The following is a 24476-nucleotide window of genomic DNA, read 5'->3' as shown; positions in this document are numbered from 1 at the left end:
TTCCAGATCCATACACCAATAGCTCGTGACAAACACGGGCAGTTGGGGGCCACCGACCAATGACTCACGCCAAGAAAGGATAACTGGGAGGTCCGCGAGAGGGCCCGCGAGGAGTAGCATAGGTCGAGGGAGGAATGGTGAGTCAAGCAAAACGAAAATAACAACAGAGGGTCTAAGTTATCCAATTGAGATGATGAGGCATCTTTGGATCGATCCTCCAGCAAGATGCACGCACCAGGCGTGTGAATGCTTGGATGCTTGACTGCAATAGAAAAAGAAAGACAAGTGTACCACATTCCACGACACTGTATAGAGCTATTCGTTTAGAACAAATATATCTCCTTGGTGTCTGGTTAGTCCCTTTAGTGCCACGGGTTTTGTCCCATATAACTTTCACCCAGGGCCCCATCCTCAAGCGTGCGGATAAAATCTCGGTTTCGTTGGGCATTAGCATTTCCGTTGCCGTTGCCACCTGCACGGCTACCGCGGCGTCGCTGGGCGTTGGCATCAACATATCCATCCGGGGGAGGTGGATAGTAAGCAGGGCTAGGTTGTAACCGGATCGGGGCGTTGGGGTCCAGATGGCTTGCAACGCGCTGGATAGTAGGGGGAATACCTCCACCCTGGGGATCCATAGTTGAGGCACGTTGACGGCCTGCCCGTGTTGTAGCTTGAGCATAGAGACTCTGTCCAGAACCATATTGGGGCTGAGGTGGCATTTGTCCAGTAGCAGCCTGGGGTAACATGCCCATTTGATGCCCATAACCAGGAGGTTGTGTGGGATAAGGCGGTGGTGCCGCTGCTGCACCCTGTTGGTACATCCCGTTATACATGGGAGGAGGGGGAGGAGGCTGGGCGTGGGCTGGTGGTGGTGCCTGTTGGTATGGGTTCATTTGCATTGTGTACTGTGTCTGGGCTTGGGCTGCTTGGGCTGCTCTTTGTTTACTGGCGGCTTCAGCTTGCTGTTGCTGTTGAACGCCGGGAGCAACGGTCTTGTTGAGAGACGAATACTTCAAGTTCATCGGGGGCATGAAAGGTCCAGTGAACTTCTGCTGGGTTATAAATGGGTGCAGCTTGGCTTGCTGAGGTGACCACCGCTCAAGGGGGTTGATTGATAACAGGCCGCGGACAAAATCGATGAATGCTACTCGGTTGTTCAATTCTGTCCCGCGATAGTCAGTTTAAAAGGTCCGCACCAAACGAAGAAAAGAATGTGTAGTGTTGAATCTCACCTCGCTCGACCTCGGCTTGCTTCATATTCTTCCTCGGCATAGGGTAGCTTCGAATAATCTCTTCCAATGTCGAAGCCGAGAAATACTTCTTGCTGGGCTGTTCCTTGGTGTTGTGTTCTCGTGAGTACTGTTCCAAACTCTTTAGGCGATACGTCTTTCGGCCAAACTCATCCTGTGTCTTCTCGAAGAACTCGCCAGATTGTTTACCCATCTCCAACATCCATGCTGGAGGCAATCCCATCATCTCCACTATACGGCAAACTTGATTGTATTCAGAAGAGCCGGGGAAAAGCGGCAAACCCAAAAAAAGCTCGACAACAATACATCCAAGGGACCACATATCGATTGCAGATGAGTATCTGAACAAGTCAGTAAAAAGACCAAGAGACGGAGGGTTGCATGGTGCGCGACATACGGTAAGCCGAGTAAAACTTCAGGTGAACGGTAGAATCGGGATTGAATATACGTGTACACTGTTTGACGTTCATCGCATGCGGAGCCAAAATCAATGACTTTGATGATTGGGCTCTCAAGACTATACGGAAGATGGGTGTTAGTGGGAAGGAACATATGTGATATCGGGGCCGCTCGACTGACTTCTTCAGCAAAATGTTTTCGGGTTTCAGATCGCAATGGATTAGATGAGCTTTGTTCAAGAGACTCAGCGCGTTCAGCAATTGCTGCGCGAAGACACGGACGAGAGTTGTGCTCAATCCTCGGAATTGGTTTTGCTTGATGAGTTCATATAAGTTAACGCTGAGTAATTCGAATGCAAGACAAAGATGCTGGCGGTGGATGAAGGTGTCCTTCAAACGAAGGAGATGGTGGTCGTCGTTCTTATCATATTTACTATTCAACTGTAGGAACAGGCAGTCAGTATATGGCTAGTGATGATAGTAATATACCCGTGTTGAGAGATCTTACCAGATCCAAGACAGAAACCTCCATCATACTCTGGTTGAAGTATGCTGTCTTGTTTTTGATGACCTTAACGGCCACGACTTCTTGAGTCTTCAGATTTTGACATTTGACAACTTGACCAAAGGTTCCTTGACCGAGGACGTCAAGGATAAGGTATCGGTTTCTGAGCGAAGCGTTAGATATAGGTTTCGCGGAATGAACACCGAATAACATACTTGTGGCCGGCCTCCTCACTGCCTAGAATATCGTTGACATATAGAATGTAGTCACTGTCCTCGTTATCATATCCGTCGTTCTTCGTGCCCTTACTAGGCTTCGTCAAAACACGTCGCGGGTTTCTGGATGATTCGTAGTTGAAGTTTGGATTGCAAATGCGATACGTCGATGGGAGGTGGCTTGTCAGAGCATGAAGTGGCTATGAAGTTTCTAGGTTAGTAACAGGGTACCCGCGAGATAATGGAAGCCACGAACGCTGATGAAACCGCCCTCTGGGTTCGCACGCCGATACGCCGGTTGAGCATGGACTCGTGGCTGGAGATCTTGCACCGATTTGATCTTCTGGAACTTGGGAACTGGCCCTCGGCCCGGAACCTGAGAAGGAAGAGAACCCGATCGAGGGGATCGAGTCCCGGGAGCGAACGCACTGCCCAAATGAGAGGAAGCGGACGATGGGTAATATGGATCGGGGCTGAGATCGCCGGATTGGAGTGGGGGAAGTCTCGGGGCGCGGTTCGCTGTAGCGCTTAGGTTAGAATGGACGAGCCCAGGGGAATCTGGGGAATTCCGTGAACAATACGAATTTACTCACATGGCGGCGATTGATATCCTTGCGGCGGCGATGAATATTCTCCCGCTCGACCGGGCGACCGTCGCGACTGACTCTGAGCCGAGGGTGAGAAGTAGGAGCCCTGCTTCCCGGGACTGGTAGGGTATGACATCGGCGGCGACAGAACGTTCATAGGTGAGTATCTGCGAGCGGCGGAAGACTCTTCAGCCTGGTTGAGGAATTGAGACGACGCGCGACTGTGATGATTCGGTCTCGATGGGTACTTGGCGCGGTTGTAGGGGTCTGCATCTTCCATGGTGGTGTCGGCATCGGTGACATAATCCCGAGTACGTGGCGTGGCAGTAGGAGACGACGCCATCGATACCGGCTTGGAGTTTGGACCGGTCGAGGGGGCCTTGGAGGTAGTGCCAGGAGTTTGAAATGTCTCATATGTGTATCCGACGGGGGGCTGTGACTGTGGTGGCTGACCGTACTTCGAGCCTAGTTGCTGGGGATGGGCAGCCAATCCGCTATTGAACTGCGCGGGACGACCCATCAGGGGATCCTGATAGGGTTGCCATCCAGGATCCATATTGGAAGTATGAATACCGTTGATGACGGGATTTTTTTCTTGTCGGTGCGGTTTCTATCTTCGAGGATCTGGGGGATGGGAGGAATGCGGAGAGACAGGTGCGATAGAATTGACGCCGTCACCGTTCGTGTACCGTCGTGGCAGCCACACTGCGATCGGAGGTTTGCGTGGGGATGCAGGAGGGAGGAGGATGACAACACACGCGAGAAGCGCGATCGCAGGCAAGGGGAGCAAATTCCCCTGCGGTACAAGCGATTGGGATGAAGTCAAAAGATTTAGAATGAACTGCACCTCATGACTCGAAATTCCAGGAACTCCGGGAGCTGAAAGTTTTGGGTTGAATTTGGAGAGAAGGGGGGGGGGGGGGGCGGATCTGCCACCGACGTAGGGAAACCCAGGGCTCGGGGCGATTGAAAGGGCAGATTGAAGTAGTCAAAAAAAGCAATCCAAAAAGCACAATTCAGGAAGAGAAAAAATATAAAAGGATTAATTAAATGGGGAGACTCGTGAGGGAGACCAGAATCCTCGTATCAAAACTTCCTAGATCATCTCGATTTGAATGTGGAGAGGAGGGGAAATACAAATGTGGGAAGTGGAGGTCATGAGTGTGTCGAACCCTCTCATCTAAGTTTTTGGGTTATGAAGTATTGATAGTACTTCAACCTTGATCATCTGAGTTGACATTTTACCAATCCCAGTTGATTACGATTAACTATACCCTAAACTAACATGGACTTTCAGTTGAGCCTAATCATACTCCAGTTATCTCGACCCTCGCTTTGTTCTTGATCGCACGATTAGCTCGAGGATTGTGGTCTCCTGGGCGACACGTCGCCCAGGATCGTCGCGTCATTGCATACCCAACTGCCAAAGCGTCACGGCCTAACTTCCTAAGAGACACCTCGAAGGCCAAATCCTAGTCTTATTTGTCCTCCCTGGCCATGAAGTTGGATTTGGCATAGATTGCCACCTTGAATATTAATTGTGGCTTTTTTTTCCAACACACAAAATTGAATTGCGAGTTGGGCTGTTCATCGCTTGGCGGATTAACCTGGAGAAGCTGGGATGAATAGTAATTATGATCTTTAGATAGATCATTTTCTGTGTGAAAACTCTGTCAAATACATCAGGATATGAATCCCAGCCCCAATAAATTATACAATAACCAATTCGAGTCCGTAAACCACAACTCGTTTAGACTCGACTTCAAATGTTCTCCATATGGATGACTCCTTGAGCGGTCGGGGTATTTTGCCGGTGTTATCAGATTTAAGTTAAATCCTTCGTCTTTCCGCCTTCGCATCTTGCATTCCAAGGTTCTTCATCTTCAACTTACCGAGGATAGTCTTTGGCATTTGTCACATTTCCTCTTCGCCGTTCTAATTGAATTTATTGGTGTCATAGCTATCAGCCGTGCTTGATCGAATTGGCCGATCGGAGTACTTTTCTCCTTCGAACTGCCCCGCAATCCCGACCAAGCTTGGGTGTATGCACACTCAATACTACATACTCAATTACAACTTTCCAACCTTTTCTATCTATCGAACTTCTATTCTAATCTATTTCATCTATCGAGAATCTGTGAATTTCAAAATGAGTATCCGTAGAACCACAAATGATCATTTCATAATATCCCACAACTCCTACCAACCCGGAAGGCGACGGGTATTTCGATTAACTCTTCGCCACACCTTGATTTAGACAGTACGGAGTAGATTCCATCCCGTCCCGAGTTCTTCTATGGAATATATGACCGATTCCATGGACAATTCCTGCCGAGTGGCCGAGCACAGCTGGCTCAGGAGAACCGCACTCCATTGGCCCATGGAACAATAGCTACGATCAGTGATTCAAATCAAAATACAGTAATGAACATCACACGGCTCATCGGATCATTTGCCCAGAAATCATCGCGTGAATTCCAAGGATGACTGGGAAATTCTGTGGGTCAATCACATCAGAAGAAAAAGGCCAAGGGTTCAGGGGTCTCTGCACTGCGGATGGAACCCATGGTTACGCAGCCTGGGGACCACTTATCATTCATTCATTCTGCTGCTTGGAGGGGGAATACTGCATTGGAAGACTGTACTCCGGATTGTGTATTTGATGTAGCATATGCGAGACGCGCCGCTTGTACTGGATCTTGGATTTAGATTGAGTATTTAAACAAACCAAAACAATTCGACCTTTAATGCTTCTATGACATCGATCTCGGATTCGCGTTTTATTTTCGCTTGGGTAGGGTGATCTACATCCCCCATGCACCGTGACTGGTTCAAGCCCCGAGCTAGTGACTGGGGCAGCAGCTGGGTTCTCCACCCACTGGAGAAAGCTACCCAGTGGATTGAATCAATTCAACACCCTAACTGTGGCACTAGCAAGGCTAGCACAAAAGAATGTGGTTGGATCACCCTAGTCAGTAGCTGCAACTGTGGACCTGCAGGAAGAAAACAAAAGGGCTTCATGTTCAAAGATGTTTAGACGGACGACAAACGCAAAATGGATGCAAATATCAGCTAGTTAGAACATTGTACAGACTCCAAATGACTTCCCCATCGATCGAATGAGAATAATAATGGTGGAAACAGACACATCTCTTTCTATTTTCTGGTAATCCTCCTCTACAATCCAAGGAAACACGATCGTGGATCCTCGCAGGTTCACCCACTTGGTGGCGGGTTTCTCCACACGACTTCCCTTCCCTACCTAACTTCCCAGCTTTCCCAGCTTTCCCCAGCACTTACTAGGCTGGCAGACAATAATAAATACCCCACAGGCCCCCCCATCCAAATCCATTCTCAACTTCTTCTCAAACACATTTTCTTTACAAATACTCCAGTTCTTTCAACTCTCGCTCTGAAATAAAATTAAAGTCTTCTTCATCATACGGCCATAATGCAGTTCCTCGCTACTCTCGCTCTTCTGGCCGCTACTGCCACCGCCGGCCCGGTCACTAAGAACTTCAACCTCCAGACCTCAGGTGCCTCCAACAGCAGCCTGAACAATCTCTACGTGACTACCGAGTCTACTGGCCCTTTGAACAGCTTGGCTGTGTTTACCAGTAATGTTGCTTCGGCCGGTTCCTTCTCTCTCCAGACCAATGGTACTGTGCACTACAAGGCGCAGAATGGCGCACCGTGGTCCATTGCTCTTGTTTCCGAGGATGGTAAGCAAGCTCCCACTAACTTTGGTTTCAAATCAAATCAAATCGACTCGCCATATCAAAAACAAGGACTAATGTTTTTCATTGTTGTTTATAGTTGCCGTGGCTCCTGTCGATGTGAGCGTTGAGCCTTCTACCGGCGGTACGGGTTTCAGCTTTGCCAGCGATGGCAACTTGCAAAGCTCCAACAAGAACTGGGGCGGATGGCTTGGTGAGTAACTTCAACTTTTTCTTCCTTATCTATCTTCTTTTCTGTTCTGTTCTGTTCTTGGACTGACTTATATTCTAGCTTGCAATGACAATGCCCTGTACTATATCAATACCAGCCAAGAGTCTTCTAGCCACCCTGGCTGCGACAAGATTGAGCTCAAGACATCTTCCTAAACCAAAAGCGATCTTTTGGATTTGATTTGATGTGTTATTAATGTTTTTGGATTTGTTATCTTGGTTTTGATGAAGAGGCTCTTTACGACTGTACATTCACTTATGATCCTGGTCAACTATGGATAGACTGGAGTTTAATGATAATATATGAATTTGCTATACTGATTAACCTGGCGCTGGTAGAACGAATATGGTTTAAGTAGATATAGACTTTTATAATGTATTCCTATACTTAGATCTGTCACTAATCAATGCCAAGTTAAACTTTATTGCTCCCCTAGTGCGGGCTGATAATGGTCCGAGCAGATGTAGGTATTCATTAAGCCAGACGCCCCGATATTCTGCGGACGAAACAGAAGTCTTCAAGGAATTGGATATTCGAGATATATATGGGAGTACTACATCAAATATCTTTTAAATAAGCTGGGATCTGTAGTCTACATTTTGAAATCCGAACGTCAAAGTCGTACTGTGTACATTCGTCCCTGGTTACAGGGCTAGTCCAACATTGTATAGATAACTCAGTAACTGGGGCGACCGCGAAAATACTTGTGTATCGTAATAAGAGTATCACTTGCGATTTTCAAGTTTTATGTCCCGTTGAAAATTATGATCTTTTTGACTCTTTTGTTTACTGACAAGGATCCTGCCAAGCCCGACTATGTACGTCTAGACTTGGGGATGAACAGGAGGTAAACAAATGGAATCATGACAAAGTAGAATATGCACACATTATTCTAATATTCAACCAAAATTTGCAGAAAGTAAAATCGACTAGAAGAACATTTTAAGTGAAAATATGGATCTGTCTCTGTTTCTACTGACTTCTTGGAACCGAGCTGTGGGTCCACAGGGTCTACGGGATGAGGAGATCCCCGACAAATTCAACTCGGCTGCAGAGCAACCTCTCCCAGTTGTTAGATCACAATGGGGTAGTCAACTTGGAATCTAAGTGATCTATTTTCTTATAATTTGATATCCTTTTTTCACGAAGGATGGCCTTAGATAGTTCGCCTGACCATAACTTATCCAATTCTTAGTGTGTTAGTTATAAATAGGCCGGATGTCTCACATGCCTTGACAGCCACCAAGGCCAGTTTGGGCTTAGCCCCGCAATACACCTCAAAACACACTTCTTGTCCTCCCTCAGTTTTCGCCTCTCTGTTTCTTTCCAGGTCGCTCGTTTGCATCGTCGTTTTCTGCATTCCTGCTTTAACCGATCAGTCACCTTCGTTAGAATCCCGGACTCCTCAAGGACACCGCGTTGCCCTTATCATCACCCCCCCACAACAATACAACATACCCGCGATCGACAGGATTCAGGATCCACCAGCAGATCGACTTGTCTTTTTTCACTCGCTCTCCACAGTCTTTCTCCTCACTTCTCCCTCCGACCCTACCTAAGTGAACAACTGGGATACCCTAGTCCCTAGCGAATCCAGAAAATAACAGCATCTCCTCGATTTGTCGTGGAGAAGAGTCTTTTCAACCCATCAACAAGGGCTACCTCCAGCCTGTCAGTTGCTGCAAGGGGTGCCGATTCGGCTCTTGTTTCCGATAAGGGGGATCTTCCTTCTCAGTTTTTCCCTGGACTATTTTCTCTCTTTGCTTGGAATCATTCACTCTGAAAGATTGTCAACATGCGGTCTATTCTGAACCTTGTGTGCACTTTTTTGTTGCTGGGCACGATCGCCTCGGCCTGGTCATGGTCCAATCCTGGAGCAGCACTTGGCAATGCCTTGTTGGATAGACGTGATGGTATGTCGATTTGTCCATTGACATATTGAACGACGCTAATCTGATTCTTATTCAAAGACACCTCATCATCCTCTTCCGCATCAACCTCCGAACAAACCACCACCACCTCAGTCGCATCTCAGACGTCCACCGACTCCTCCAGCGATAGCAAAACCTCCAGCAACACGAAAACCGCCAGCGATGAAACAACAACGGGCACCGAAACCGGTACATCCAGCACCACAAAGGGTAAAACAACCACGACGTCGTCGGTCTCGATCAACGCGGCAGATGGAGCAGGTGGTATTTCCATGCTCACCCCAGACTCGACAAGCACAAGCTATTACCAAATTGGACAAAACATTACATTTGTCTGGAACTACACATCCCTCGTCGTGAAACCGACTGCCGTCGACGTCGTTGCATCCTGCAGCTTGAACAGTGAAACATACACCGTTACCAAGAACATGAGTATGGAAGCTACCGGAACCGTCATCTGGGACACAGGCAAATACGAGAGTTCTGCGACCATCCCGCTGCTGACGGCTACCTACACATTGTTCGTATACGACTCGGAGAAGTCTCTCAGTGACACTGCCAGTGCAGGCTATCTCAGCTCGAGCGTTGGATATTCCTTTTCAATGTACTATCCTCACAGCCCTACAGCTCTGCCCAGTAAGTCTTACCCTTCTTTCTTTCCAATCTTCGAGATAAACTCTAACGTATTTATCTAGGCTTCCAATGCGTTACCTGCAACGGCGCTTTATCCGAAATTTCTAAACAAGGTCTGAAATTCGTCTTTGGCATGGCTACGATTACACTCCTATCTTTCACCTGGTTTGCAGGTACCTTCGGCCTCTTTTCTCTCTAATGAAAAGTTGCCTAGCGAGTATGGCATAGCATTCATGTGGATATATTCTTCGATCTCAAGGCGTTCCCATGTTCTTTAAGCGAGATATTATGACTAATAGCAGGAAAATGGCGTTTGTTGATTTACGGACATAGGCTGGATTACTTTTGTTATTCTTTATATTTAGGTTTTTAATGTTGTCCCCTGTGAATTGAAACAGAAACGGAAAATTGGCATGGGATCTATACTTATACCTTTGACATAAATAATTCACCAAAATACTTCGATGTTCTGGTTTCAGGTTGTCTCAGGACCCGATGTGTATGCATGTGTATGCGTTTTGCGTTTTGCGTTTTGCTTTTGATTTATACTAGTAAAAATCTTCAGCTTTATAGCCATCGAAAGTTCTGTAGGTCTGCTACAATACTATTCCCGGGACTGTAGACATCATCTGGATTGATGGAAGAAGTAATTCATCTGTATCAATCATGCTCAGGGCCAACGCCTGGCCATCGGGAATAATACCCTAGCCATTACTGCTGGACTTCGTTTGCACTTCTTTGTTTATATGACAACTCGCAGCATCCCAATCTGCTAGAATCACGGTGAAACAATTCTTTGATAATCTGCAGCCTGCAGGCCAATCCCCATTATGTATGTACCCTATGTGATTAGATAGCTACTGCTCCTTTCAAAGTTGCTGAAGCCACTTTAACAGGAATTTTGAGAATTATGATCGTCGCTGCTGGTTTCCAAGAAGTGCAGATCCAACGCGCACCTTAATGGAGAAACGATACAAATCACCATCTATCTGAAAGAAACTGTAACCCGCATAGAACCGTGTCCTGGCCGTTTAGATAAAAGTCAAGCATGAATCCCGTAGCATCATCAAACAAATGATCCCACCTGGGCACCATGAAAAAAAATCCCGCTAAGCTGAGGAGGAAATAAATCAAGCATAAATATCCCCTGTTTCTCATCTATCAACTCAGTTTCCTTTCCAATCCAACAATGACTATCTCACACTTCTACGACAGCCAAGGTACATTTAATCTATACAACCATGCAAAGAAGAAAGATGAAACCTCATACCCATTCTCAAGGTTCATTCCAACCCCAACCCCAACCCCAACCCCAAGCTCAAGCTCAAGCTCAAGCTCAACCGCAACCGCAACTGCAACCGCAACCGAAAGCACATTCCCATTCCCATTCCCATTCGAAGAAACTGGGCTGGATCTGGCCCAAAGATCCCAGACCCGGGAACCCATCAACCTGGCCCCGCCGGTGGCGATTTTTCGATGTCCTCACGAACAAAGGACCAGACATTTACATCGGCGTCATAGGAGAAAAAAGAGCTCCAAGTTCATGTTCAAGTTCAAGGTCTCCAGCTTCCCGAATCGAACATTCATCCTGGTTTTCATCTCGATCTGTTTACTCTTCATCATCGTTCTATTCCTCAAACTCCCGCTCCTCAGTGCCAGTGTCATCGCCAGTACCTAGAGCTGGATCGATACAGAGAACGAACTGGGACCTATGGGATAGTCCACTTTCGTCTTGCTCTGTGCCTTCTTCTTCTTCTTCTTCTTCTTCTTCTTCTTCTTCTTCTTCTTCTTCTTCTCCTTCTTTTGCGGGGGAGAAGAAAGCGGCAAAGAGACAGGTACAGGTTCCGTGGGCGAAGAGGGGAATTGATGAGCGGTATGATTTTAGACAGCGAAAGTATATTGTTCCGGATTTGGGAACTTGGAGTCGAGTGGAGTATTGTACTTCGGCGGGTAAAGAGGGGTGGGTACGTTTTGGGAGAGGGAGGCGGGGGAAGCATTGTGTGCCTAGGAGGTATTGGGATCAGAATGGGGAGGAGTATCCGGCGAATTATTGGCATGATATTATTTATGGGGAGCATGAAGATGGAGAGGTGGAAGGGCGATAAGGATGAGGATAAAATAGATCATAGAAGGATGATGTGGTGTGATATTTGATTTCATATGGTATGACATTTGAATTGTCATGATTCTGATTTTCAGTGTTCAGTCACATCGTAGCTAGTATATTGCTGGCTTAAGCGCAGGTAGTATGAAGCACGTCGAAGGTGAAGACACGGTCTTTCGATTCGGATTCGGTTGGGGTTTGTGTAGTCTGCAGTTGGCGAACAGTTGGTAGTCGGGCTGCGTTGTTTGTTAGGCGTGTGCATTTTGTACAAGGTGTTTGTTTGATATCTGCGTATGAAGCAATCATATCCTGCAGTGAGAATTAGTCGAGTTCCCACACAATCAGCATAAATTCCCAATGTGGAATATTGAGTATATAGACCTACCAAAAGGAAAGCAAGATCCCACTTCCGCGGTCGCGAATTCAGACAATCTATAACTGCCTCTTCCATCTTCGTCGGGGCCCGACCTGGAGAAACCTTACTCGAAACAAGCCACTGGGATCTAACATCGGACTCCGGGTCCTTGACGCCCTCGACCAGCACGACCAGTCCAGCCTTAGCAAGAGCAATAGCCAAAGATGTCTGGTTCTGGCCGTTAATCACACGAACACCAGGAAGGCCACGTTGAGTAAACTTCTCAATAACGGCAGTCCAGCCGCCTTCCGCTGACAACACTTTCGTTCGCTCAGCGTCTTCTTCTTCTCGTAGTTTCTCGTCTTCTTTCATCTTCTCGGCCTTCGTCAGCTCCTCAAGGAGGGTGCCGTAGTCTCTCTCCCAGATACCTGTTGGCTGGAGAAGCTGGCCGCTTTCATCTTTCAGGCGCGCTTCAGTATGTGCCCAGACTGGCTTTAGATCCGGGCCGCGCCAGAGGGATTGGAACTGCTCGATGCTGGCGAGTCGATCACGCACAGCATGATCAAGCTCATTGCGTAATATTGACGGAGACTCTGCAATTGGATTGTCTGGTGTAGCTTTTTGGGAGCTTGATATTGGAATTAGAGGCTCCAACAGCCCCGCTGGTACAAATTGACGAAGTTCATGAATCTGGTGTTGTTAGCTTGGGTACATTTGCATGTTTCAGAGAATAGGCAATTGGAGGGAGGGGAATGAATGAGACCCTTATGATCAAAGCAACGCAGAAGGAATCAATGCATGTACGCACCTTATTCTCCAGTTCCTGGAGCTTTGCTAGTGATGATACAAGTTGAATCTCGGATTCCCAGTTGACTGGTTTAGTTTCGCTGCTGTCGTTCTGGCCCTTTCCTGGAGGAAGTGGAGCAGGCGCGGTCGACATGGTGCGCGAGAGAGGACTTTCCTCCTAGGCCAACAGGCCGACTAGACGAATATGAGGGTGCCTTATTGGTACTCAGATTGAGTATTTGGTTGAGTTCAAACTTGCAGATCTCTGTGAAAGAGAATTTATAGGTCCAGGTGCTGGTTACTGCTAATACGCCTGGTTAGATGAACGGCGGCAGGCTTTTAGATATCCGAGTGAATAGGTCTGGCTTTGGCTGATCCAATTGAGAAACCGAGATAAAAATATGTTGTTGCCTATATGGAGGTCGTAGATGCCTTGGGTATCTGTCCTTAATGGATTGTTGATGTTATTCCCTTTGATGCCTTTCGTGAATGGGAGAAAGGTGCGGGAGACTAAGCACAGCCATACAAATGTCTAACTATCAGCCTCAGTGGCTGGTGGCTAGGATGTGTATTATGTAAGCAAGATTGTGGCTTCACGGCAATTGCCGAAGTACCGAATTGCCGAACTACTCACTCTCCATTTATTTAAATAATAGTAATATAATGATAATAAATTTTCATAACTGGCCGTTGTTACTTGGCAGGGCCGTAAGGTCTCCCATGTCGTTAAGGAGTTCTTGGGTGAACCACTGGGGGTCACCGGCCGACGGCACATAGTCAAGTCCCATAATCCACTCTTGAAATGGGGCATATGGTTCAACATCTGGAGGTCTCGCTCTATTATGATCATGATTCATCCAATCCAAGCCATCTGTATCGATATCCAAAATCGACGCCAGAGGGGCCAGCAATTCGGCCTCCTGCGCGGAATGAGAAACGCCCATCTCATCAGTTTGGGTGTTACAATTGTCTCCAGACATCATATTGATGGTTCTTTCAGACAATGACTCAAAAATGTCCCTGTAAGACGAAGCCTGGCTCCATCGTTCTGCAATAATAACCAGTAGAGTAGTACAAGCCATACAAGTGTTAACCACCACGCTCTGGGGGATGGATTCACGGAGCCGACGTGAACGCCACAAACAGTAATTGAAAGTTAGTCCAGCGAGGAAAAGAATATGGAGGCTACCCCATGTAAATTGAATGCGACGGCGAGCTTGGTATAAACGGCGATATCGCTGGCAGATATCGCGAGAGGCGTCTGCACAGATTTGGAAAGCCGCATCTATGGATTGTGATTTCTGTGGATCACCTTGTGTCGCCAGAGGGCATGTTATCCGGGGTCGGTATAATAGAAGAATTGAATAGTCATAGGCAATATGGAACCAATTAGGTGAGTCGAATACGGAAAATGGGGACGCGTTGGAGGTATCAAGCTCATCTGGCGCACCTGAGTGCCATTCTTCTAGTTCTTGGCGTAATTGTTCGACCAGGGTGGAATCATGAAAATCATTCTCTACCAAACGGAATACATTCGGGTATAGATTGTCACTGATCTTTGACCAAAGTTGTCGTAGCTTAATAACGTGGATGACCCCGGTCATACTTGTACGAGGCTCCTCGGAAGAGGATCGCGGGGGGCGTAGAAAACCACCGAATGCGATATTCTCATCGTCAATGTCAAAAGGCAACTGTTATCATTCACACAGTCAGTGATTAGCTGGTAATCGGTGAAATGAATAGGGCAAGAGTCCATACCTCGACATCAATGGCATTGTCTGGGATTCCCTTTGGACGTCCCAAAATGAACGATGCTACACAATCCAAATCATACGCCACCCAGAAGCAGCGTTTGGAGATCTCCTTAGTTAAGGAGTCGGCACTGGCCCTGTATTTCTCGGTACTGCGGTGATAACCGAGCTCGACGCAATGTCTGATTGCCATGCCGGAAAGCTTCCTAATTTAGAGCATCAGCCATAATGGACGAATGATTCCGTGAAAACTAAAAAGCACACCAGAGACTAGCCCCATTGTAAGATCTTATTGAATAAACAGCACAACAAAGAAGCGCCTGGATTGACGGAAGCCCATCTAGCTGGAGCAAAGGCTCAATCAGCTGAAGACCCCATGAAAAATACACCTGGTGAGATTAGCAAACATCGACTAAGAAATTTGTCTTGGACTTTAGCTTACTTGGGCCGATTCTGTCTCGGACTGTCCTAAGACCAACGAGCCGATTGCATAAGCCTATGAAAGATTGTATCAGTATATTAATCAATACTTTAAGCAACATGAAGATCGACTCTGACCATGAGGACAAAGAAAAGCGAAGCAGGATCAGCTGTGCTGATATCGCCCAATGCGTTGGCACTCAAGCATTCCTTCTCCATGGATCGAAATGTTGGCCGATGGAGAAAGGGGTATTGAGGATGAATACTTTTGAAGTATGCCTCGGATAACATGGCAGCCTTTGTTGAAGACGGAAGTTCGACAGGAGGAATCGGACTCCATTGTGACCTGTTGTGGTATTCGTTATTGTCCCCGAGCCTGGGTGAGTCATTCCAATCAGATTGCTTGAGAGGCAAGTCGATGCTGGCACTAGCAATTCGGGAGAAGAAGACAGCCGAAGATGGTCCAAAAAATTGCGGCTCACGGCCAGCAGCACTTAGACACAACAGAGCTACTTCATTACTGAGCAGGTCGAGATTAGGAGTGGATTCCACGGCAACTGAGCTTGAGTCGTCGACGGAAGCACCTCTTGGATCATTACTTGGAGAGGTTTGATGATCAAGCGGGGCTTCCTGCTGGTACTTCTGAACTAATCCCTCAAGATGCGCGATTCGAGCCTCCAGACTTTTCACATAGTCCCGCGGCCTGTGCAAACCCGTTGCTGGGTCTTCAACGAGACATTCTTAAGTGCCGTCAGTCAAAATTCTGTCAATACCCAAAAGGAACCATACCTCGATTTGTTCGTGTACACGTTCTACATTTCGGGCTTTTGCCATCGCACTTGAAGTGTTAAGGACTGAAGTCAGACTCAATAGTTTTTCAACTAAGCAGCACCACGTTGAGTCAAAGGGGAACAGGATTACTGACCTTCAATTTGCGCTGCTTGCAGCTTATGCAAGCTAGGAGGGTACGCTCACTTATTCGTTGTCTTTTAGCCGAGCGATCTCCATTTGCTTCCTCATTCATGATGTTTCATATTTTGACAATAGCATGCCTAAGGAATCAGGAGCGGGGAGAGCCTCACGGCAAGTTCTCCTCAATAACGCGTGGAAGGAGGCTTATCTTATCGGGTGTATTTCTCTTATCAGTATGGGGTATTGCCACGGGGCAATCCGGGTATACAGTCAATAACAGTCTAAAAAGGACTCCAAATTATATGCTATACATAGAAATAATTTAAAAAGGTTGCGTGTTATAAGACGGGACTTAATTCAGAGCTGGTATAAAACATCGAAATGCCAAAGAAAGTTATCAATTATTATGGTAAATCCCGAATCAGATCAAATGCACTTAAGCCCAACTGATGCGCGCAATTTTCAATACTCTTGCGTTGAATACCGGCATATAGGGTGTTACTATCTAGAATTTCGCAGCCGAGGGACTTTACGAAGGTTTCCTGGTCGGGGTATGGTTTTTTCTGGCCCATAGCGGAAGACGATGAATTCCCCAAATTAGACTGGAAAATGCCAGCTGCAGAGAATGGAAGAAAGTCTTCATATGTAATTGGCACAGCGCTCACAATTTCAGCGAGCACGAGTTGCTCAAGAAAGTCTCCCCGTTTCTCATCATGCTTCGCTAGGTGTATTGGGAGGAGCTTCCCCGTTGGAGTAAACTCACAAAAGATTAATCCCCGCCGACGTAGCTCATTCCACGTATCCGGGTATTTAATAAACACTTTGGCCACAGTTTCATCCATTTTCTGACCTGTTGTCCAAGCAGTTTCCATCGCTTCATCAAATAGCTCGTCATATAGCTTGCGCCCAGCTGGGGTGAGAGCTGCCCCTCGCTCCTCAATCTCTCCAAACCGAGCTTTGTGATAGCTATCAATGAGCTTTTCGGGGTGATTACTCGAAGATGCAAAGCTAACAGCTTCCTGGAGGGCCAAGAAGCTGGTCTGACGCAAAAGAATAGGACATCCACGTTTCGGAGGACCTTCAATCCTATCTTTTACCTCCATACCATGGGCTTGCATAGCAGCCTGCGCAAGATCGATATTGAGAGTTCGGGGAGTTAAGTGGTTGATATGAGCAGTTTGGAAGCAAACTATATCTGCTAGAATAGGATGCTCTTTCTTCAACGTGTTGTACATATCAAACGTGGCGGCTGCTACAGATTGCCAGCGAAAAGACTCCAGGGCATTATCGACAAATATTTCTGCTTGATCATAGGTGAAGCGACCCTGTTGCGATTCTGCAATGCTCATAATATCAAGCAACACATCACTGAAGATCTTGCGTTGTTGAAGGAGGCTTAGAGCCTGCTCCCGAGCTTCGAGTGATTGCAAAAGCTCAGGTCGTAGAAGTGTTGTAAAGACTCGGAAGGGGTTCTTGGCCAAAGATTCAGCATCTCGTGGTCGAAAACATGTAGCATGCATTGGAAGACCGGCGATAGAGAGATCATAGTAGCCGATAGGGTGCATGCCTAGCAGACCGAAAATACGCCTAACAACTTGTAGCTCATATGGACTGCCGAGGCGGATGGCACCATGGCGTTCCAGGGTAATGCGCTCGACACTATCCTTTGTATTATAGTTCGCAAGAACGGACTGATTAACACCCTGTACAATGGAAACCAAATCTTCGTAAAGTGGAACTTCCGCCTTATACATGTTGGACATGGCAACGGCGAAGCGAGTGCGGAGGATGTCGGCGTCGACATATATGTGCTCGGACAGCCGAGGCTGAGCATGAGCTGCAACTGGAATGTCGAATTCCATGGTGGGAAGATAGATTATAACACAAAGATTGTATTGCTTTGATCAGGACTGATAATATCCAAGATCTACCATGGACCTGGGACTCAAGATAAATGATCCCTTTGAGAACCGTAGTTCCTTAGCCGTCACATGGGGCAGTTCCATTGCTATTCTCTGGTTAATATAGATGGAAATTCCCGATCAGCGCGATCCTTGTGATGGTGATGCTATATCAAAGCGGAAGTAGATATCTCGGGACTTTCCATTGTGGACCCCGGGGGAAGCCGAAGACAGTCTCATCCTACCACTTTCCAGAGAGAGCGCAATCTGAGACCTTCAATATATTTTCCAAAACTGTCGGGAAGTGATTAACCTTCAAAACAATAAGACATATTCAAAAATGAGTCTCACAGCAACCACAGAGCAAACCCCTACGCCCTCGATCAAGTCTGCAGACAATGGGCAAGCGTTGAACATATCTAGCTTCGGAACAGGTGAAGTCAAGCGTCTTCATCATCATATCCCATGGCCAGAGACTCCTTTGAAGACACGACAATGGCAGCTTGAGCAGATGGCGGGAGCCTTCCGCATCTTCGCAAAGCTTGGATTTTCCGATGGAGGTAGCGGTCATATCAGTTTGCGAGGTACGCCCAACTTTGTCTTTTGGTCACTGGAAGCCACGGAGAGAAAATATTAAACTGAATATCCTAACAGACCCTGTTGACCCAAAGAAATTTTGGCTGAATCCATATGGCGTGCATTTTGGCGTGCTCACTGTCTCCGACATGGTCCAGGTTGATGATCAAGGTCGCCGTGTGGGTGGTGCCGACAAGCCCGTTAATGCCGCCGGGTTCATGATCCACAGTGCTATCCATGCAGCGCGACCGGACCTACACGCTGTGTGTCATGCTCATAGTCCCCATGCTCGAGCATGGAGCACCTTTGGATTACCCATCGAGATGCTCAATCAAGACAGCTGCATGTTCTATGATGACTTAGCCGTGTACCCGTCGTTTGGGGGTGTTGTTTTTGCGGCTGAGGAGGGTCGACGTATTGCCTCTGCAATGGGACCAACGAAGAAAAACTTGCTCCTCCAGAATCACGGCTCATTGACCGCTGGTGGCACAATTGCTGAAGCGGCAGCTTTCTTCATTGCTTTGGAACGAGCATGCCAGACTCAACTCCTTGTTGAGGCTTCACTTGTTTCACCGAGACTGAAGAAGACATTTGTTGGTGAAGAAGAAGCCGTGTATACGAAGAAGGGAACTGGAAGTCCGGAAGTAATGTATATGCAGTTTATGCCGGAATATCAGATGGTTCTCAAAGAGTCCAAAGGTGATTTTCTGGAATAAATGAAAATGAAAGTCATTATGCCAGCTTCAAGTTTACCATTCAGATTCGCTTACTCTACAAGTTTGGGATATTATAAAATAGCTTGTAAAAAATGAAACAAATGTGATTCCTTAAGTTCATGCTGAATATTATGGCGTATAGAGCCAGCTTTCAGAGCACTGCCTTTGCCGACTGTTTTATAATCGACTCCTTAGACAAGGCAATATTTCCTAAGGCACGTTCTCCTTGTGAGCCCTCCATTAGATTATTGATTGGCTTCTTATTTTCCAGGGCTCTCCATCCCCAGGCTTGAATAGCCTCACGATCTGTATTGACATTCTCCATAATATCCACCACCCAATTTCCAATATTGGGCAGATACTTGAATGCATGACCACTGCCCCCCGTAGCAACCATCAGACTCTGCTTTCCCGGCACTTGGTCAACCACGAAATGGTTATCGAATGTATCAGTGTACCAGCACATTCGTGTGGTTGAGGTAGGTATATTCTCTTCGCGCAGCTCCGGCAGATACCTGTCCAGAAATGTATGGATAACCTGGTATGCTTCTCGTGGGAAGTCTGTAAGGCGTTCACCAATAGGTTGAGTTCCATCACGCTCTGCAGCCGACCATCGCGTGGCGGGGGTGCTACGCTCTTTTCCATCGCTATGTCGAACGGGGTTGGTGTACTTGGTACCACGATATCCAACTTTGAAGTAGCCGTCCTCATTGCGAGGAAATCCATAAAGGCCCCCTTTCCTTCCAGCACGCATATTAAATGTAAACGTGGGGAACTGCTGTGGTCCTAGGCGATCCCATAGTGGCGAGTTGGTGGGTATTTTCATGAGAATCACACTACCAGCAGTGGCTTCGCAGAGACCGTCCAATTCTGGCAAGAGTACTGGAGTCCAACCACCACAAGCCAGAATGGTCATTGAGGCATGGTGGAACTTTCCATCTCGTGTTTCAATTCCAGTGACCTTATTCCCATCGAAGCGTAAAGATTGCAGACATCCGGCTTGCGATCCGAAGACGAATTTCGCGCCAGCTTCCCGCGCCTTGTGCAATGCGAAGCGACAGGCTTTGTCGGCGATAGCCATTCCTCCTGTTGTGTCTAGCACACCTACTGGCTTCTGTCCGCGACGATTTTGTTGAAATGGGTCCATGTAAGACGATAGCCCTCGGCTTGCGGCAACCTCACAGTGTCGTGGGTCTGTGGTCGCCAGCTGTGTGTCATGATGCCCAGCCTTCTCCATCCCATCGATACAGGCCTGCTCCCATGGGGGTAGCTCTGAGTCCTCGGACATGGAAATATTCCCATTTGCGACGAAAACACGGTCCTTGCGAGTCATCCCAGGGGGAACAGTCTTGCCACTCGCAAGCTCTTCATTCCATTCATGCCAGGCAGCAATTGCCTCAGTTGATAGAGATTGGTACTCAGTTTGGCCTCCATAGGCAGAGCGAATGATTTTGTTGATGTCTGCAGAGGCCGCATCAGCTCCGTGCAGATAAGAGTATTTTGACTCATCGTAAGGCTGTCGGTCAAAAACAGTCACACTGTATCCGCGGCGGGCAAGGTGTAGGGCTGTGCTGAGGCCGAAAATGCCCGCGCCCACCACAATGATCGGATCATTCTTCTCCATGGCTTATTACAATGGAGTGTGGAGGGCTAAGAGCACTCGCATTGTTTTGTACTGCGTCGTCCAACGCTAGTGGTGGAGTGATAGGGAGAACCCGGTGGCGCCTCGGTAGAAGCCGCGCCTAGATTCTCTCCGCACTTTGCTGTGCTCGTGCTCATGCATCCTGAGCTTATCTCTACTTCGGACCGCAGGTAAAAATGCATGGCACTTATCTTTACCTTCTACGGCAAGTTAAAATCCCTTGAATTCGCGTGTTCACAAAGGGTTTCATTATAATCCTCTGAATCACTTGAAATCCTTCCCCTCACCTCGCTACCTCTTTGCTAGGAGTCAATGTAATGGGGTTCAAGAACATTTACTCGGAATCAACAGTCGCCAAATACGTTCGTACCATCCGGGCGACGCCTCGAGAGCTGATTTGCAACTCCCGGCTTCTCCTTTCTGTGGCCCTCTATGCTTGTTCTGGAATTCCCCTGAGTAAGTCGCGCTCTATATGATATTTTTTTCTCCTAGGCTTTCTGACTAGGAGAACAATTAGCTTGGGATCAAGGATCATCGTCGGTCGTGTCAGAATTACCAGGATTTCAGCAGCAGTTCAAAATCAGCTCTGGTACAAATGCAAACGCAATATCACACTTCGTCTCCCTTGTGTACATTGGGTGCGGCGTGGGTGCAGGGCTCTCTTTCTTCGTCAATGACCGTGTTGGTCGACTCTGGTCACTACGCATCTATATGCTCATTTGGATTGCCGGACAGTTGGTAGCCACTTTTGCTCCAAACATTGGCACACTATATGCCGCTCGAATCATCAGTGGGTTGGGAATTGGACCTCTCACCGTAACAGGAACCAATTCTATTGTCGAGATTGCGCCTACCGAGATCCGTGGACTTCTCGCAACATGGTTTAGTGTGGCTATGCTTCTCTCTCTATGGGTCGCGGTGTTTTGCGTCTATGGTGTGTACCAAACTATAGAAGTGAGTCGCCTGCAATATCAGGCTGTCTGGTTCTCGCCCTGTATCTTCATGCTTCTCTGCATCATCGCTAGTTTCTTTCTGTCCGAATCACCCCGCTGGCTATTTCTCGTCAACAGACAGGAAGAGGCTGTCGAAACTCTGGTCCGATTACGTGGACTGCCAATTTCACACCCGCGAGTACAGATAGAGCTTCAGGAGATTGAAGAGAGTATTTCAAAAGAACGAGGCGCGGAGGGCGGTTTGCCTGGAGTACTTGAAATTGCGCGCGAGACCTTTCTCGTCCCAGCAAATTTACGTCGTCTGACGCAAGCACTCATGGCATTTGCCCTTGCTCAACTATCCGGCGCAAATTCAATCAGTTCTTATTTCGTACCCATCCTGGCTCTTGTCGGCGCTAGCGATGATACCGCGCACAGTATCTTTCTAAGTGGAATGTACAGTCTGGCAAAATTTTTCTTCACGCTCATTGCTTCATTTTTCATTATTGATGCTATGGGACGTCGGAAGTCAGCATTCATCGGAATCACAATTCAAGTCATTACTGATCTATACATTGGTATTTTCATCAAGTATCGTCAACAAGGTCCCGTCTCTGCCAGCTCCGCCCAAGGCGCTATCGTCGCCATTTTTTTTCACGGTTTCGGATATGCCATTGGTAAGAGAACCTATGCTGATATAATTCCATTTTCTATCACTTTCTAACTGAAATAAATCTTTAAACAGGTCTGCTGATTCTTCCTTATATCTTCGGCGGCGAGCTATGGCCAAACCGAATTCGATCATTTGGCAGCGCATTTTGTCAAATGTTCCATTGGCTTTTTTTCTACGGCATCAATGCCGGAACTCCCTCATTGCTGGATGACACAAATAACTGGGGCGCTTTCATATTTTTTGCTGCATTCAATTGTATTGCAATTGCTTATGTGTTCTTTATGGTTCCTGAGATTGCTGGCCTGGGCGTTGAAGAGATGGACAGTTTGTTCCGCGGGCCATGGTTCAAGGCCTACAAGCGCACCCGCAGCCCAAATTTATTGGTGGGAGTTGAGACACCTACCGGATCGCTGTAAGTTCCGAATCTCTCTTTTGGGGGTTTTGTGGAATATTGATCTAATATACCGCCCTTCGTCACAGGTCTGCTGAGCGTGTCATAGACCCCAATACTGAAAAGGGCAGCACATTTGTAAAGACAGATGAGAGTCAGGTTTGATACATGTTCCCTTAAAAGCTTGGTAGTATATTTAGCATGCAGATTAAGACATAAGTACCCAATAATCCTTTTAAATTTTTTAAATTTTTTCTTTAATTTCTTCTTCTTCCAAGTCATAGTATAAACTGGATTCAGTATTCATCGAAAAATCTATCCAGCCTTCAACTCAGTATCGCAAAGGTAATCACTGGCATTTGAGATATAAACTTGCTAACCAGAATATTTACTAGTATCTAGCCGAAGTGGATAATTTAAGCTTCATGAAAATTGGGTTTGATGTTTGTGTTCAGAGTATGCTATTCTTAACTTCACTGATAGTAACCGAGTAGCGGTTTTACTAAGCTTGGAAGCAGTACGACATTATGTCCACAGTAATGAAAGGCATACCAGATGATTTCTATTGGAAGTCTAAATTCATTGGAGTCTTCAATAAAACAGATCAAACATCTTACCGAACATTATTGCTTCATAAGTCCCAGGTTTACAGGGCTGTTCGCTTTTCCTGTTTTAAAAAGAGCCTTGACGTTTTCAAAACACTCTTTCTCAGCCTTATGAAAAGCAACATCTGTAAGACCACCTAAATGAGGCTGCACTGTCACATTATTATTTTCCTCCAAGAACCATGGATCAACGTTGGGCTCGTCACATAAGACATCGACTCCAGCACGTGCGACCTTTCCTGATTGTAAGGCCTCCTTCAGTGCCGACTCATTAACTACGGCTCCTCGAGCTGTGTTGACCAGAAAAGCACCGTCCTTCATGACGGCAAACTCGGGTTCGCTAATAAGGTTTGTTGTCTCCGCGTTGAGCGGGCAATTTAGAGAGACAACATCGGAAGTGCCAAGTAGCTCGTGCAATGAGGGGCAATATACCGCGTTGTACAGCTGCTCGATTTCTTCTGGAAGTCGATTGCGGTTATAATAGCGGATCTTCATGTTGAAGGCCAGAGCCTTCTTAGCAAGATACTAGGACAAACCCTTATTAGTTGATTTCCAGGTGACACGAGGGATAACCATGGTTCGGAGCACTTACTTTGCCTATGGAGCCCATGCCAACGATTCCTAATGTCAAATCGGTAGGGTCACGAGTGGGAACCAAATTCTTTCGCCAGTTTCCTGCCTTTGCGCTTCTCTCCGCATTTGAAGCATTCTTGAGAACGGAAAGTATCAAGAACATAGCCATGTCGGCGGTAGCCTCAGCAACTGCATCCACTGAGTTACAAAACACGACACCCTTCTTTGCCATCCAATCAACATCGAATTCGTTATAACCGGCTGAGGCTGATGTGATAATGCGACATCCTGGAATGAGGGCTTTTAAAAGGTCTTCGTCGAAAGGTTCGTAAGGAGGCGTGCCCATGCGGATGATGAAACCGTCAATTGGACCTTTAGCCTTTATCAAGGCAGGGAGCTTTTCCTGGGTCTCAGCTCGGTTTGAGACATCAAGCACCTCGAAGTCAAATTCCTTATTGAACTCATCGAGGTACTCACTACCGATATACCGTGGGGTACCCAGGGAAACGATCCTGGGCTTCTTTTCGACGCGACCAGGTGACATTGTGAATGATCGAATTCTGGATATGGCAGGGAGAGGAGGAAAAGGGAAGTCGGATGTGCGATTCGGTTGATGGCAAAATCTTTAAACTTATTTCACGCGCGTTTAGTGCTCCCTTCACAATTGAGATT

General features: G+C 47.0%; 12 protein-coding genes across 12 annotated transcripts; 5 read left to right on the top strand and 7 right to left on the bottom strand.

Moving 5' to 3' along the window:
• Positions 1–362: 362 nt before the first annotated feature.
• Positions 363–3511, bottom strand: N7478_008622 (putative protein kinase Yak1; the record flags this gene model as incomplete). The annotated part of the gene is made up of 8 exons (XM_056924836.1): positions 363–1162; positions 1233–1591; positions 1648–1767; positions 1830–2089; positions 2157–2316; positions 2369–2568; positions 2625–2887; positions 2962–3511. The coding sequence occupies 8 exons, from the start codon at positions 3509–3511 to the stop codon at positions 363–365; spliced, it is 2712 nt and encodes a 903-aa protein (XP_056777562.1).
• Positions 3512–5770: 2259 nt separating this feature from the next.
• On the top strand, positions 5771–5992 carry N7478_008621 (uncharacterized protein; the record flags this gene model as incomplete). The annotated part of the gene is made up of 1 exon (XM_056924835.1): positions 5771–5992. One exon carries the CDS (start codon positions 5771–5773, stop codon positions 5990–5992), a length of 222 nt encoding a protein of 73 aa, XP_056777561.1.
• A 414-nt stretch (positions 5993–6406) lies between these two features.
• Positions 6407–7058, top strand: N7478_008620 (uncharacterized protein; the record flags this gene model as incomplete). The annotated part of the gene is made up of 3 exons (XM_056924834.1): positions 6407–6677; positions 6772–6885; positions 6964–7058. The coding sequence occupies 3 exons, from the start codon at positions 6407–6409 to the stop codon at positions 7056–7058; spliced, it is 480 nt and encodes a 159-aa protein (XP_056777560.1).
• Positions 7059–8698: 1640 nt separating this feature from the next.
• Positions 8699–9666, top strand: N7478_008619 (uncharacterized protein; the record flags this gene model as incomplete). Its single annotated transcript, XM_056924833.1, has 3 exons — positions 8699–8816; positions 8874–9470; positions 9530–9666. The coding sequence occupies 3 exons, from the start codon at positions 8699–8701 to the stop codon at positions 9664–9666; spliced, it is 852 nt and encodes a 283-aa protein (XP_056777559.1).
• Positions 9667–11094: 1428 nt separating this feature from the next.
• Positions 11095–12866, bottom strand: N7478_008618 (RNA polymerase II mediator complex subunit MED27 domain-containing protein; the record flags this gene model as incomplete). Its single annotated transcript, XM_056924832.1, has 4 exons — positions 11095–11471; positions 11841–11880; positions 11957–12616; positions 12735–12866. The coding sequence occupies 4 exons, from the start codon at positions 12864–12866 to the stop codon at positions 11095–11097; spliced, it is 1209 nt and encodes a 402-aa protein (XP_056777558.1).
• A 523-nt stretch (positions 12867–13389) lies between these two features.
• Positions 13390–14656, bottom strand: N7478_008617 (fungal specific transcription factor domain-containing protein; the record flags this gene model as incomplete). Its single annotated transcript, XM_056924831.1, has 2 exons — positions 13390–14403; positions 14471–14656. The coding sequence occupies 2 exons, from the start codon at positions 14654–14656 to the stop codon at positions 13390–13392; spliced, it is 1200 nt and encodes a 399-aa protein (XP_056777557.1).
• A 338-nt stretch (positions 14657–14994) lies between these two features.
• N7478_008616 (fungal specific transcription factor domain-containing protein) lies at positions 14995–15907 on the bottom strand (the record flags this gene model as incomplete). The annotated part of the gene is made up of 2 exons (XM_056924830.1): positions 14995–15623; positions 15859–15907. 2 exons carry the CDS (start codon positions 15905–15907, stop codon positions 14995–14997), a joined length of 678 nt encoding a protein of 225 aa, XP_056777556.1.
• A 292-nt stretch (positions 15908–16199) lies between these two features.
• On the bottom strand, positions 16200–17657 carry N7478_008615 (uncharacterized protein; the record flags this gene model as incomplete). Its single annotated transcript, XM_056924829.1, has 1 exon — positions 16200–17657. The coding sequence occupies one exon, from the start codon at positions 17655–17657 to the stop codon at positions 16200–16202; it is 1458 nt and encodes a 485-aa protein (XP_056777555.1).
• A 379-nt stretch (positions 17658–18036) lies between these two features.
• On the top strand, positions 18037–18988 carry N7478_008614 (uncharacterized protein; the record flags this gene model as incomplete). The annotated part of the gene is made up of 2 exons (XM_056924828.1): positions 18037–18280; positions 18351–18988. 2 exons carry the CDS (start codon positions 18037–18039, stop codon positions 18986–18988), a joined length of 882 nt encoding a protein of 293 aa, XP_056777554.1.
• Positions 18989–19139: 151 nt separating this feature from the next.
• On the bottom strand, positions 19140–20612 carry N7478_008613 (NAD(P)/FAD-dependent oxidoreductase; the record flags this gene model as incomplete). The annotated part of the gene is made up of 1 exon (XM_056924827.1): positions 19140–20612. One exon carries the CDS (start codon positions 20610–20612, stop codon positions 19140–19142), a length of 1473 nt encoding a protein of 490 aa, XP_056777553.1.
• Positions 20613–20947: 335 nt separating this feature from the next.
• N7478_008612 (uncharacterized protein) lies at positions 20948–22791 on the top strand (the record flags this gene model as incomplete). Its single annotated transcript, XM_056924826.1, has 4 exons — positions 20948–21086; positions 21148–22239; positions 22308–22647; positions 22716–22791. 4 exons carry the CDS (start codon positions 20948–20950, stop codon positions 22789–22791), a joined length of 1647 nt encoding a protein of 548 aa, XP_056777552.1.
• Positions 22792–23249: 458 nt separating this feature from the next.
• Positions 23250–24348, bottom strand: N7478_008611 (D-mandelate dehydrogenase-like dehydrogenase; the record flags this gene model as incomplete). Its single annotated transcript, XM_056924825.1, has 2 exons — positions 23250–23756; positions 23824–24348. 2 exons carry the CDS (start codon positions 24346–24348, stop codon positions 23250–23252), a joined length of 1032 nt encoding a protein of 343 aa, XP_056777551.1.
• Between the last annotated feature and the right edge of the window lie 128 nt (positions 24349–24476).

The sequence above is a fragment of the Penicillium angulare genome (genome assembly GCF_028827245.1).
Source record: "Penicillium angulare strain IBT 27051 chromosome Unknown utg000005l_segment0_segment0, whole genome shotgun sequence".
Classification (NCBI taxonomy): Eukaryota; Fungi; Ascomycota; class Eurotiomycetes; order Eurotiales; family Aspergillaceae; genus Penicillium; species Penicillium angulare.
This window is presented reverse-complemented; position numbering and strand designations above follow the sequence as displayed.